We start from the raw sequence: 14,749 nt of genomic DNA on the forward strand, positions 1-14,749 counted from the left end.
ATAAGTATCAGCCACACCATTCGCCAGTACTTGTATGCTGGCTACTTGGACAGTTTTGAATTTGTGAAATAAATCCTCACCTTCAGTTCAACAACTTTTGATGGAGCACCCACTGTGTGTTGACCACTTCGTGTTGATCAAAAGATGAATGACATGCACCTTGTTCTTCAAGTCTAGCGAGAGGGACAGATATAAAACATGCAATGTCAGTACATAGTGCTATGTGCTTTCATAGATATTGCTTATTTTCAAATGAAATAATGACTATAAAGTTGTTGGTATAAGGAATAAAATAAGTAGTATATAGGGGTGTGCGTGGGTGTGTGTGTGTGTGTGTGTGTGTGTGTGTAACAGAGATACAAGTCCTTTTATAGAGAAATAACAGATACAAATACTTCCATGCACAGGACAAACGGGTCTCTGGAAGAGCACTGCATATTTAACGTTTTTTGTCTCCCCAGAATCTCACCATCATAAACTATCATTGGGGCTGTTTATTCTGCTGCCACTACAGAAACAGCCACTAGAGGAAGCTATTTTGCCTGTCTGAATATATATATATATATATAGAGAGAGAGAGAGATCAATTTTTAAATATATATATATATATATATATATATGGCCAGAGAGAGAGATAAATATAGACATAGAGATCTATATATAAATTTTCTTTTTGTTTTGGTTTTTGTCTGATATTTCTTAATCTCACCAAAATTCGAGGTTTTCCTCCTTTTTTCCCCTTGACACTAACTCCACAGACTTTTTTCATCTTTACAAAAGATGAAAGTATTGTAAGTTACCAACAAAAGAAGATATTGTGTTGATTGTGCAGAAATTTTCTAGATGTCTCTTCTCCTGGTTCTTCTTCATTCCTAGTTATTTATTTTATTTTGTTTCATATATTTTCCCCATCACTAGCCCTTATACCCCTTTGAAACTTTCTTTCTCTCCCCTCCCTCTTATCCTCAGAAGCCTTATTTCATTCATTAGTACCCACTAGTTTTTATAAGTATTTTGCTTTGTCAAATCTTCTGCGATGTCCAGTGTTTGTCTCTGTCATTCTGACTTGCACTACTGTGCACACTTCCCTTAAACTCCTTTCATTTTGTTGTAAATAACACTACATTTTTTCTTCAGGTTGAATAATACTCCATTGTATGGATATTCCACAACTTTTGGTCCAGTCTTCTGTGGGCGCTTAGGTATCTCCATGTCCTGGCTGTTGCAAATAATATTCCAATAAACATGGGACCACATAACTTTTTGTATTCATGGTTCCATATTCTTCTGATAGATGCCCAAGAGTGGGATTGCCAGGTCATAGGACATATCCACTTTTAGTTTTTTAAAGTAGAACTGGATTGGAGGCCTCCCTAGTGGTGCAGGGGTTAAGACTCAACCTATAAAGCAATCCACCACTGCAGCACGAGTTCGATTCCCGGCCGGCCATGAAGAAACCCACATGGTGGGACAGACCTCTCCTGTCTCGCCCGCTGCTCCCCTCAGCAGTGTATTTCGGTCCGTCTGCCTGTTCTGTTCCCCACTCTGTCTCTGGTGAATCCTCTCACCCTCTGCATCCCTGGCCTGTACCCCAATTCTTGTATAAAAATAAATAAATCTTTAAAAAAAAAAAGTAGATCTGGATTGCTTTCCGAAATAGCTGCTCCAGTTAACATTTCTACCAACAATGTAATAGAGCTCCTCTTTCCCCACATCCTCTCCAGCATTCGTTGTAGATGGTCTCTTTAATAAGTGCCGTTCTCAGGACGTGAGATGGTATCTCAGTGTGGTTTTGACTTGCAATCTCTGTGCAAGGGTCTTGCTCTCCTTTCCTTTTCCAAATAAACCTGTCCTATTAAAATGCAAAAAAAAAAAAAAGATGATAAACATTTTTCCAAATTATTTATTGACTGCCTGGATATCTTTTTTGGTGAATTGTCTGTTTAGATCTGCTGCCCATTTATTAATTAGGTTTCTTTTATTGTTAAATTGAGTAATATTTAAAAAAAAATAGCTTGGCTATTAGCCCTTTGTGGATTATGTAATATGTGAATATTTTCTTCCACTCAAGGGAATGTCTTTTTCTTTAATTAATATTTTTTATTAACATTGGTTTAAACCGTTTTTGTATTTTAGAAGTGTAAGATCCTCCTGCAGGCCTTGTTGCCACAGCACACCCACCACCAGAGTCCACCACCACGGTTCTTTGTGGCCCTCCCCCTCCCCCAGGAGGATGTCTTTCTTTATCACAACATCATAGACTATACTGCCAAAGTTTTCCTTTATATATTTCTTTCATTATTGCAAATCTTTTCGTTCATATTGTTTTTAATTCATATTGAATTTTTCTGTGAATGTTAATTCTTTTGAATTGAGTATTTTTGTGAGCGGAGATAGAGTAACAGCGTCATTCATGGGTCCGTCTATTCTTCCCAGCACCATTTATTAGAGACTCTTCTTCCTCGCTGTATGGTTGTGGCCCCTCCCTCCCGTCTTTCTCTATTCTCCCCTCTCTCATTTTCTTTTTTGACATAAACCTTTAGCCCTTATTGATAGCTGCAGCCCCTTTCTGCAGTAGCTTCCCAAACAAATCAACTTTTCACTGAATCCACTCTGCTTGGTGACACAACTCCAAGACTAGTTTCTCTTCTGCCTTTGGGGCCTCTTTTGCCTGGTGCAGACCCTGAAGTGGTCCCCTGCACTCTGGGGCAGGAAGGCCTTCTCATTGCTCTCTGGCCCATTTATTGTGGGGCTTAGATGCTGCTCAGTGACAGAAAGGGTATCTAAACCCTTTGTTCTAACTATGTCAATCAGTATTTCCTCCATCTCTTCCCCTCAGGGGTAGTGATAATTTAAGCTACAGCTTCCACAAACAGGTAAGTTGAAAAGGTACTGGTGATTTATTTTACATTGTCTCTGGAGGACGCAGTTGGTTACTGTGATACCATCACAGTTAACTGGATGGAGTTTTGATACCAAAAACCTGGGGTAGCAGCCTCAGGGATCATTGTCCCAGTCTCAGGGATCATTGTCACGCTTGAATTAAAGGGGTAAACATTAAAGGGCAAAACATGTTTCGGGGTCAGAGGCCATCATTGATAAATGCCTAATTAGCTCCAGCTGGGGCTGCAGTGGCTTGATGGTGGCTCCTCTGAGATTTGCTTGAGAATGCAAGCTCAATTCCATGGGAGGCCTCTCCCCTGTGAGAGCCTGCTGAATTCCTCAGATGACAGCAAGAGGTTCAACAGACTCTATTCAGTTACTGCTTCCATGTTTTTGCCTCTGTATAGGCCAGGAATGGCCACTGAGCAGGTTTTCTGATACAGCAGACTGGGTAAAGGAGGAATCAGAGTTCTCAGTGGCTTTTTGCAGGTCTTTTATTGGGGTTCACCAGGCATATGGTAGGCAGGGGTGCTGGGGGGCCAGGAGGTTGGCAGTCCTCCCAGCCCCCAGCAAGTCTTCACTCTGTGGGCTCTCTGGTCTTCTCTTGGCTTCTGCTTCTCTTGCTCCTCGCTCGAATTCTTCTCGGCTTCTTCTGGTGTCCCCGAGAAGCCGCCCTTAAAAGCACAGTCTCAGCCCAGGTGAATCCCATCTACCTATGCCCACACCCTACTCCAGGGTCCCGCTATCAGGCATGCATTCAGGACCGCAAGGATCCATCATCTATCCTGATGGCGGGAGGGCAGAAAAGCCTGACATTTTTCCTTACCCTATACTCTGGAACGTGCCAGAACATTTTTGCTGGAGGATTCCAACTCCCACATCCTGACATTTGTCTCTGGCTGCAGTTGTGTACTGCAAAATCTGGGCTCCTGTCAACCTCTGTCTCATCTCAGGTACATGTCTCTAATGTGACCAGTGCCCCAAAACATTCACACATGGCACATTGATCCACTGACTTTGTGGTTATGATTATTTTTTTCTGCCCCTAATTCTTTTGGTAGATGTAGGGTAAGGAAAAATGTCAGACTTTTCTGCCTTCCCACCATCAGGATAGATGATGGATCCTCATGGTCCTGAATGCATGCCTGATGATGGGCACCTGGAGTAGGGTGTGGGCATAGGTAGATGGGATTCACCTGGGCTGAGACTGTGCTTTTAAGGGCAGTGTCACGGGGATGCCAGCAGCAGCAGAAGCCGAAGAGAAGCCGAGAAGCAGAGAGAACGCCGGAGAGACCAGAAAGAGTGAAGACTTGCTGGGGGCTGGGAGGCCTGCCAGCCTCCTGGCCCCCCAGCTCCCCCTGCCTGCCGTGTAGCTGGTAATCCCAATAAAAGACCTGCAAGAAACCACTGAGGACTCTGACTCCTCCTTTACCCGGTCTGCTGGATCAGAAAACCTGCACTGTAGTCCATTCCTGCCCCTACAGTAGATGTCTGTATATATAATAGTTTCTTAGAGTTGTAACAGATTACTATAAACTTAGTAGCTTAAAACAGCAAAAATTTATTCTCTCACCACTCTGGAGAGCAGAAGTGTTGCTATAGCCATGTGCCCTTGGAAGGCTCAGAGGGAGACTTCCATGCTTCTTTCCTAGTTTCTGGGGTTTGCGGGGGTCCTTGGTGGTTCTTGGCTTGTGGTTGCCCGTTTTGGCATACTATTCACCCACTACAATGTGAGATGCAAAAATAGCAGTTGGGGTTAATAGTATGCATGATTCTTATTATGAAAGGCATCCCTGTACCGCTTGTTCATATTTCAGGGTCTTCCACCCATTTGGTTATTTTGATCTGGACTCAGTACAAATTCTCGTGTTTAACTGGAATAAAAGTCTATTAAAGTTAGAGAAAGTATTCATTGCATAATCAAAATGAGGATTAGAACTCAGGAAATGGTCCACAGATTTTATGCTGTGACAATTGTTCCAACAAACAGAAGCTTCAATTTAGTTTGTATAGGTAGGAATAGTGAGGCATTGACATTAGTGTAATTATTTTTTTAAAGATTTATTTATTTATGCATACAAGAACTGGACTGCAGGCCAGAGAGGAGGGGGGTGAGAGGATTCACTAGAGTCAGAGTGAGGAACAGAACAGGCAGACTGACTGAAATACACTGCTGAGGGGAGCAGCGGGTGAGCCAGGAGAGGTCTGCAGCACCATCTGGGTTTCTCCCTGGCCGGGTATTGAATTTGTGCTGCAGTGTCTGTGGAAAGCTTCCTAGGTTGCCTCTTAAGCCCTTGTGCCACCAGGGAGGCCCTAGTGTGATTATTCTTGACAGGGGCTTCTGGGTTTAAGTTGCTTTGACATAAAGATGCCTTGACGCTATCTATGCACAGAGGAAGACAATGTAGGGATTTAATCTCTTCTAAAGAATGCCCTATGGGAATGCAAAGACTGGATGCTCATTTTAAAAATCTTTATCCTCTTCCTTGGTTATTAGTGGGGATGTAAAGACTGGTGGGCAGTAGATTTGTATAGTTGTTTTACAGACTTCTAAGTCTATGCAAAAGGCTTTGCTCTCATCAGCTAGAGCAGGGAGGGGTTGGTCCCAGAACATTTTACAGTATGTCCACATTCACTTCCTGTTGCTCTCAACTTAGAGCTCTTTTAATTGCCAGTGGCACAGAGCTCCCATTGTGTAGAAGGCCTTACCCCTTCCGCAGACGGGATGTCTCTGACAAAAGGTGGAAGGTAATGCCTGCCCACTGAGGCTCATTCTCCATTAACTGAGTGTTTCTGCCTGTGTTGCACTTAGTTACTTTGGATTCAAAGACTATGTCCCTGGAGGATGTCCCAGTTTGGGCAGCTGAAAATGATGCTCAGGTTTAGGGATGTTTCTTGCACAATAACTCATTTAGCCATTTCTCATTCTAAGATTTTTTCTTTTTCATTTAATAATCAGAGACTGATAGGTTGCAGGGCTAGGTGAGACAGAGGGTTCGATTCACAGACAATCCAGGATAAGCAGGATGGGTGGTGCCTTTGTTTCAGTTTTTTGAAGTATTTGTTTGCTCATCTACCATAGCATTCCACTAATTTTTGTAAGACCCATTATATTTGTGGGGCTGTTAATTTAATGGTTTATGTTCTACAGGGAGTCTTCAGGTTCTATTAACTCTTCTACAGAGTATTTCATACTTCCAGCGAACTAAACGAGGAGGCCATTTCAGGGGTGGGGGACATTCTGATATTGATGGTAAGGGGGTACACTGATATTGATGATGAGTAATCATTGGATATATTAGCTTTCTAGGGTTAAATAAATTAAATTAGTCACCACAAACTGTGACTTAAAACAACAGAATTTTTTTTTTTTTCTGTCAGGAAATCAAGACATTGACAGGGCCATGCTCACCTCAAAACTTCTAGGGGAGAGTGTTTTCTTCCCTCTTTCAGCTTCTAGTTGTTTCAGGCATTCCTTCACTGCTGACACCAAACCTCTACTCTCTGCCTCTATCATCACATGGTGTTCTCCCCCTGTCTCTTGCCCTCTTCTTTGAGGACATCAGTCATTTTGGACTAAGGACCCACACTTCTCTAGTATGACCTCATCTGAATTGACTGCATGTGCAGTGACCCTACTCCCAAATAAGAACATATTCATGGGTGTCAAAGGTTAGGCCTTAAACACGTCTCCTTTTGGACACAATGAACTCACACTAGTGAGTTTTCACTTTTCATGACCCATACCAAGGAATGTAAGGGGGTGGGTCCCAGCCATACCCCTGGTTTAGAGAATAAAAATCTTTAAACTAAAATCAGTTATACATCCTCAGAGGGTGCCATTCTGTAACCTTGTTTTCTTTCTTTTCTCATCTAGGTCTTCGAAAAATATCTGCCCAAGCAGTTCTTGCTTCCAAATGCATTGGACTCCCTTAGTGCCGTTCCCCGAGGCTGCTGCTTCCATCATAGGTTTCTGTGGATAATTTGATTTGATTCTCTGTTCCTACCAGTACTGAGATTTTTGACGCGGATATCTGCTTTTCCTCCCACACCACCCATATCCTCCTGGGGAAGTTGAACCTACTCTGTTCTAGAAGTGGGCATAATTTTCCAAAAAGTACATATCAGATTTCTTGTTAGTGGTGGGTTAAGGACCTGCGGCCTAAACCCACCAATGCGTGACACTTTCCAACTCATAGAATTTGATTCTGGAATGGCCATCTAACCTACTGAAGGCAAATTCGAGGGGAAATTTTAAATGTCCTAACTTTAAGATGATCTTGACAGAGATGTGCATCCTGGAAACACTATAGTCATCTTGCTCCCAGCCTGGGAATGAAGCTGACAACTTTTGGGGGAGAGATGCCACTTGAGAGAAGTATAAAGAACCAGATTTGGGCCTGTGACTGACCGATGCTCAATCATCACTCTACCATGATCATTTTCAATTATGTTTAGAGTGCATTTCCTATTTCTAAGAATTACTTGAGTTAGGTTTTATGTTCACTTGGTCTGAAAGCATTTTAATTGATACATCCAGATGGGCCTCTCTGTGCAAAAATAGATACACTGGAAGTGATGGTGATTCCCTTCAGGCTCCAAAGGAGTCCGTTTTCTGTTGTGTTAAGCAGAGGGCTCAGTCTCCATGACCTTGTTTATAAAGGTCAGTTGCCAGCTTAGCATCGCTGTACTTCTGTGTAAGTCAGACCTCTGGTGTTTTCAGGAACAAGTAACTATGGCCTGAGTGATACAAGCATTTTCCACAGTTGCCATCAAGTGGCTCTCACATATTGGGTAAGGAAAGGAAGATGGAAAGAGATCACCAAGATAAATCGATTGCTTAGACTTCAGAGACAAAGATCCGTTTTGTCAAGCGATGCTAAAAACAAGTTATGGGACTTTATGGGATTCATAATCCACATCTTTAACTGGATTCTCTATGCTCAATCAGTAATTTGGGGGGGAAGAAAACTTTTAAGGTTAGTGATTATAAGAAAGAGTAAGTAGGAGGAAAATGACACATGGTTCATTATTCCCCCAACCCCTCTTTACAGGCGCAATTTCAAACCTCCTTCACTCTCATCAGATGGTCTCATCTATTTTCAGGAAAACATTAAAGGAATGAAAACCAGAGAGGAGCTTCAATCAACATAAAAAAAAAAAAAAAAACCAGGCTTACAGTACCTACTAACCAATTAAAGGGTTTGGAAGAAAAAGGCGTCCTGTCTAACCTCCAGGCTGGGCACAGCTGAGCTTTGCCTGTGAAGTCCAAAGTAAGGGAGGGGCGAGAACTAGAATAAAGAAAACAAGGTACTGCTCCCCAACAGTAAGAACTAGAGAAGCGGGAAACGACGCCTGCGGCTATACCCTGGTGACTATTAGGAAAATACCAGACGAGGCCCCGCCCGTCGGTGCCCAGTCGCAAAGCAGCTCAGTCTAGACAGCTTAGATCTGCAGCGGAACATCCAACATCCGAGGGGCCTGTGCTCCAACATCCCCGTCCACTGTGCTCTGCCAGGACAGACACACGCCTCGGAGGCCGGGCCGTCAAGGGCCGGAGGCCTCGAGGCCCTTCTAGTCATCCCTTTGCTGGGTTAACTTAAATAGTCTGCCCACTCGCTGCACAGAACATTTTCCGTGCCTCGCCCTTTGCGGCGGGGAGTGCGTTCCAGAACCAGTGCTCACACCAGGGGACCGCGATGGAGGAGGGAACTCAGGGCTCCAGTGAGAATTTGCGGGGGTGGGGCGGTTTCTGGGCCAACCTGCGCGTCCCAGGGGCGGGACAGCAGAAGCGGGAGCGCCTCCACGGGACCCCTCGCTGCCATCCCGCCCGCCCCGCTCCGCCTGCCTGAGTCACCGCTGGAGCTGGGGAGGAGCCGGGGGGAGGCCGCCCCGGCCTAGATCGCAGCCGGCGGCCGTTGGGCGAGCAGGCCGGGCAGTCGCGGAGCATGGGGGAGAGCGCGCTGGAGCCGGGGCCGGCGCCCGGGGCCCCGACTGGGGGCCCCGTGCACGCCGTGACGGTGGTGACCCTGCTGGAGAAGCTGGCCACCATGCTGGAGGCGCTGCGGGAGCGGCAGGGAGGCCTGGCCCAGCGGCAGGGCGGCCTGGCGGGCTCGGTGCGCCGCATCCAGAGCGGCCTGGGCGCGCTGAGCCGCAGCCACGACACCACGAGCAACACGCTGGCGCAGCTGCTGGCCAAGACCGAGCGCGTGGGCTCGCACGCCGGGGTGGCCCAGGAGCGCGCCGTGCGCCGCGCCGCCCAGGTGCAGCGGCTGGAGGCCAACCACGGGCTGCTGGTGGCGCGCGGGAAGCTCCACGTCCTGCTCTTCAAGGTCAGTGACCTCGGGCGTCCCCCACCCGGGGCCTTCACCGCCTCTGGGCCACCTCTGGGGGTTCCCCCTCCCTTCCGCCTGCCACACCCACATCCCCGACCCCACCCTCTGCCTACGGCGGTGCCACGAACTTCCCAGCTGCGCCCCCTCCCACCCCGGGCCCATCCCTCCTCGCGCGTCCCCCGAGCCTGGCCAATCCTAGCGCCTCACCTCCAGCCCAGGCCACGTCCCCAGAATCTGCTCCAGGTCCCGGCCCATCCCCGAAGGAAACTAACGGTGTCGACAGAGCCTCTTGCGACAGTTCGCTGCGCATCCAGTTCCTGCCCCCCGGCCACCACCTCTCTCTCCCCGAGTTGGCTCTCAAACTTCTGCAGCGCCCCGCGGCGCGCTGCCTCTCCAGCCCCGCTCCCCGCTTTCCCCGTCCGGTTTTTCTTCCCGCGCTGGCCGCCGAGGTTGAGAGTGGGCGGGCGCCCCGGGTGTGATTTAGGGGGAGGCGGAGGGCGGGGGGGTCTAGGCGCTGCCGGGGTCTGTACTGTGTCCATCACGCGCAGGAGGAGGCTGAAATCCCCGCGAGCGCCTTCCAGAAGGCGCCGGACCTCGCCGACCAGTCCGAGCCCGGCGCTGAGCAGCCCGAGGCCGAAGCCGGGGAGAGCTCGGACGAGGAGCCGGTGGAGTCCAGGGCCCAGAGGCTGCGGCGCAGCGGGTTGCAGAAGGTGCAGAGTCTGCGTCGGGCCTTTTCTGGCCGGCAAGGCCATGCAGCGCCGTCGCCCACGCCGGTCAAGCCTCCTCGCCTTGGGCCTGGACGGGGCGTTGATGGCCAGAGCGAGCCCCCCTCTGCGCTGGAGTTGAAGCTGGAGCCAGAACCTCCGCAGGACACAGAGGAAGATCCCGGGAGACCTGGGCCTGCCGAGGCAGCTGTGCTCCAAATAGAGAGTGCGGCCTGATGGCAGGCGCTGCCCGCCCCCTACCCCCCTGCCATGCCTGGGCCTCCCCCCAGAATAAACCTTCCTGTGAGAACCCGGCATTCACGCCCAAATAAGGCGAACCCTGCATCCACAGCGCAGCAGCTCTGGGCATCCTTCCCAGCTTCTTCAGCCCAGCACCTTGTGTCCTCTAAAAGCAGAGCGGCCTCACATACCCGCTTCACTCACCACCAATAAAGCGATTTCACCTACTCCAGACTCCATGTGTAGGGCTGGGGGTAGGGGCTGGAGGCACAGCAAGGAATAAGACAGATATTGGAATCTGGAATGTGACTTCAGTTTCAAACAGATCATGTAGAATTTCTCCAGGTTCCATGAATCCTGGGCTGCGGTCTAGGCGCACTGAAAAATATCTGGCTGCCACTTGCTCCTGGAGTGTTTTCCTCAGGGGCAAATACAGTCACAATTTTTCAACCTCCAGTACAGTCCCTTGCTGTAGGTGCTTAATATATTTTTAATGGTTTTCCTCTTAGTGTCCTCTTTCTCTTAAAAATCAAAATTTCCAGAATTCTGATTTCAGCTCTTTTCTCATTCTGGGTTCTCCAGCTTTGCTTTGACAGGCCTATCAGCCACATAACACTCCAGGCCACTGCCTTGAGCTACTATTGAAAAATGCTTTCAATTTAATGTGTCCAACAGAAGCAATCTATTTTCTTTTAATTACCTTCAATTTCCATTTTATTACTATTTTTTGAGCACTTCCTATGTATCATTCAAAATTACACCTCTTTTTTAACCAATGAATGGCATCATCATCTACCCAGAAAGCTTGAGGTCTTCATTAGTCTCTCCAACTCTTGCTTTCATGTCATCAGGAAATAGCCTAGATTTGACCTTTGCAATCTGTCTACTTTTAATGCCCAAGGCCATAGTTTTATTTCAGGCCTTATCTGACTATTATTTGACCCGCCAGTCTGATCACATCACCCTCTGATTCAGTCCCTTCAATGGCTCCCCATCACTTTCACAATGTACAAGCTCATTAACATTATCTTCAAGGCCCTTTGTGATCAACCTCACCTCTTGCCACTTCCCCTCATTCTATTATTGAACCACAGTGAGCTGTGTCCTCTCACCCTCATATCTACTATCCTGCCGAGCTCAGCAAGATACCCCAGTTTCAGGGCTGGACACTTCTATCTCTTGCTGCCAGAGCACTGCTTGCACACCTCAGCGTTGACTGCATTTATCACCCTCAGTGACAGTTTGCAACTACTCCTCCCATTCCATTCCACTAATCTGTGGCTCCTTTGCAATAGGGACTTTTTTCCACATCTGTATTTCCCACATCGACACTATGCTGGTGCATAGTAGGGCACACGTAGCAAGAGCATCACAAAAGTGAGAGGTCAGGGGCTTAGCTGAGAAAGAAGCACAGCCATCCACCTACTCTTTCCACCCACCACCGCTTTTCATATAAAGACATTTCTGAATATGCGCTGGATTCCAGGATCTATGCTAGATCTTGTGAGCAAGAGGACAGCCACTTCTGAGGCCATCGAGGACCTCAGAGTTTATACACTTATAATGAATGATGTATACACGTGCAGTGGTAGTTATGCATAGGTTTGTTTGAGAGGAAAGAGGGAAAGGACTCAGCCTATGTAGAAGGGGAAAAGTGGGGGATGTTGAGGAACTGTTCTTGGAAAAGATAAGGCATGGGAGGGAGAACAGGGACGGTGCAGGGCAGTAGAGCCCAGCGGTTAGTAGTGTAAATTGCCAGTTCCCTCATCTATAAAATGAGATAATGGTAACTTCTATTGGGATGCTTTGAGAATTAAAAGACACAAGTGCCTAGCACAGTGCCTGAAAGATCGTTACTTTTAAGCTTTTTAATTCTCCCTTCTAGTCATTTAGCAAATATTTGCTTAAATCTGAGTGTCTGCCAGGCACTATTCTAAGAGCCAGCCATACAGAAGAAAGACAAGATTCCTGCCTTAATGGAGCTCAATTCCACTAGGGGAACAGACAATAAACAAGTAAACTTAGAGAACAGATAAAAACAAGTTAACATATGAACTAGAAGGCCTCTGGCTATGGACTCTGAAGCAAAAGAAACAGCAGGAATATAGATAATGACTGCGGTCCATTAGACAAGGATATTGGAAATTTAAAATGGAATCAGAGTTCAAGAGACTTAAATTCTCACCTCCCATTCAGTTAGAAGAATCCAAGCTTCACTTGCCATGTTTGAGAAATCTGATCAATTACTTTAGAGCTCCCCATTTCCCGTAGATTGTATGCTTACTCCAAGGGCTTCACCCCATCTTGTCTCTGACTAAATTGTTATTGCTCTTATGACCACATGATGCCACTGTTGGGTTACCAGTGCCTTAGCTGGTGCCTTATCGAACAACCCTGAAAGTCTGTCTGTCCAGCTCTGCGCCCAGACCAGGCATTCTGCAGTACCTCCATTACCTCTGGAAAAATCCAGGGCTCTTCTTGCAGACTTCCACGCCTTAGCGCCTAGACTGCATCAGCTTCCCAGCAGCTCTTTTCAAGGTTCTACCATCATGGAGGGACTGGTTTGAGCAGACTCAGTTCTGACCCCAAGAGAAATAAATTCTTGTTTTTTTTCCAAATAGTTGGCAATCCACCCAACTTTTCCCTTTCAACCCACACACAAGTTAAAGCCCAACTGCATATTTCTTAAACAAAGTATCTTGATGGTTCATAGGAAAGCATGTGGAGGCTCAGAGAACTTGGACCTTGACCTCTAGGAACTGGAAGTTTTGGCTAACTCTGATGGAGAGAATGTTACTTTTTATTTCTTCCTGCTGCATCTGCAACAGCAAATAATAAATATGAAATTAAAACAGAAGTAACTTAATTCCTTATTTGTTCCCTTTGTTATAGCACATTCTCCACTGTCACTGATATAGTTTAATTACTAATTATTATTATAAATTCAGGTGTGGAGACACTAGCACAATGCTAACTTGAGAAGCAGCATGTGACATATAGCTGGTTGCTTTAAGCAGGGGGGAGGCACACTGCTGGACTGAAATTCAGAGTCTGGTTCTCAGTTATTCAGGCCAGAAGCACACTGTATTGTACCTCTCAACATGTTTATGTTAAGAGGGATTCATTTGCAATAACCCATCTTAGAAAACACTGATTAACTTGATGTTTAGAGTGCTAGATTTGTTAACTTCCCCATGAACTAAAATAGCTAATTGAACTAGAATAATTTTATTAGATAGCCAGAACAGTTTCCATCCTGTTACTTGGGAAGCCACATAAAACCTTAAAGTGTAAGGAAAAAGAATATGGCAAGAGAATGGCCAAGATCATTTGATCTGGTCTACCCATTTTCTGCTGTGCTATTCCTCCTACATGGAATATATACATTCCTGGTGAGAAACTTCTTCCCCTGTCAAGTACTAAAGATCTTTTTGACTTTCCTTTCTTGAGAGTTGAATCATTTAATGTCAGTATTGACGGAAGCTGAAACGCCATTGATCCACCTGTATTTCCAATACCATCTTGTTGCCTGACCTTAATTGGCCTCTATTTAGCCAACCCCAGGGCGTGGCACTCCCTCAGGTTCAGTCAACCCTATTTGAACAAATTTGCTGCTAGGGAACTTTTCTTTATACTGAGATCAAAACCCATCTTCATGGTTTCCATATGTGGCAATTAACTTCCCTTCAACAACAACTGCACAAATTCCTTTATTTCTATGCTGTGTATGTTCTGGGAGTTCAACTCCTCCAGGACACACAGGATGGGCTCATCTAAGACTCCTCCACAATTGCTTCCTCAAGTCAAACATTGCTGGCTTATTCAGCCACTCCTTATATTATGTTCACCAAATCTGAACCATACTTTTGTGAATTGTTTCACTTTGCCCATATCTATTTTAAATAGGAAGGTGGAAAGATGTATGGAAAAAGCAAGGCCTTTTTATAAGGGCCAAATATGTGAGGAGGTATATTTTCTAGGGATCCAATATCCCAAAGATCCTTGAGCTGGTGAGTGATGATTCTCTTTTTCCAGGTGTGTTATGAGGATTAAATAAAATTTTTCATTTATTCTTTCACTCATTTGGTTATTTGTTGTGCTCAGTGATTGAGATAGATGGTATGTTGTACAGGCAGGCACGCTGCCCTCAGAACTTCTATGAGCTTGGCAATTGTTACAAAATTTTATTTATTTATTTTTTATATAAAGGTATGTTTTATTTTATTTGTTTGTTTGTTTGTTTTGTTTAAACATGCACTGGGTACAGTCAGAAGCATGGGAGGGTGAGAGAATTCACCAGAGCCAGAGTGGCGAGCAGAGCAGGCAGAAGGACCGAAGTACACTGCTGAGGGGAGCAGCGGGCTGCAGGAGAGGTCTGCACGCCATGTGGGACCCTCCTCCGGTGGCCGGGGAGCAGCCAGGGATCGAACCGGCGTCACAGAGGCTGCAGGTAGCTTCGCAACCCAGCGCTCAACCGCTGCGCCACCGGGGAGGCCCTGTTACAAAATTTTAAATAAAAGTTATGAGGAGAGAAATAAAAGGTGCTGCAGGAGCACACAAACAGGGCCTCTAACCCAGCAGGAGCAG

At 46.3% G+C, this 14,749-nt stretch overlaps 1 protein-coding gene across 4 annotated transcripts in view; it reads left to right on the forward strand.

Annotated features, from left to right (window-relative positions):
* CAVIN3 (caveolae associated protein 3) overlaps window positions 1–14,332 on the forward strand; it is a 41,603-nt gene extending 27,271 nt beyond the window's left edge. Inside the window, exons 2-4 of one of the 4 annotated variants that reach the window (XM_037522797.2) lie at window positions 6,761–6,852; window positions 7,938–9,215; window positions 9,767–14,332. In XM_037522797.2, coding sequence (XP_037378694.1) covers window positions 8,832–9,215; window positions 9,767–10,159 — 777 coding nt within the window. In that variant the 5' untranslated portion in view covers window positions 6,761–6,852; window positions 7,938–8,831 and the 3' untranslated portion in view covers window positions 10,160–14,332. Of the gene's footprint in view, window positions 1–5,615; window positions 5,632–6,760; window positions 9,216–9,766 lie in introns of those variants that run through there. The other 3 variants (XM_037522798.2, XM_054699451.1, XM_054699450.1) reach the window with 3 other exon arrangements.
* Window positions 14,333–14,749: the final 417 nt, after the last annotated feature.

The sequence above is a fragment of the Talpa occidentalis genome, unplaced genomic scaffold, assembly GCF_014898055.3.
Source record: "Talpa occidentalis isolate TD23 unplaced genomic scaffold, MPIMG_talOcc4v2.1 talOcc4.3, whole genome shotgun sequence".
Taxonomy (NCBI): Eukaryota; Metazoa; Chordata; class Mammalia; order Eulipotyphla; family Talpidae; genus Talpa; species Talpa occidentalis.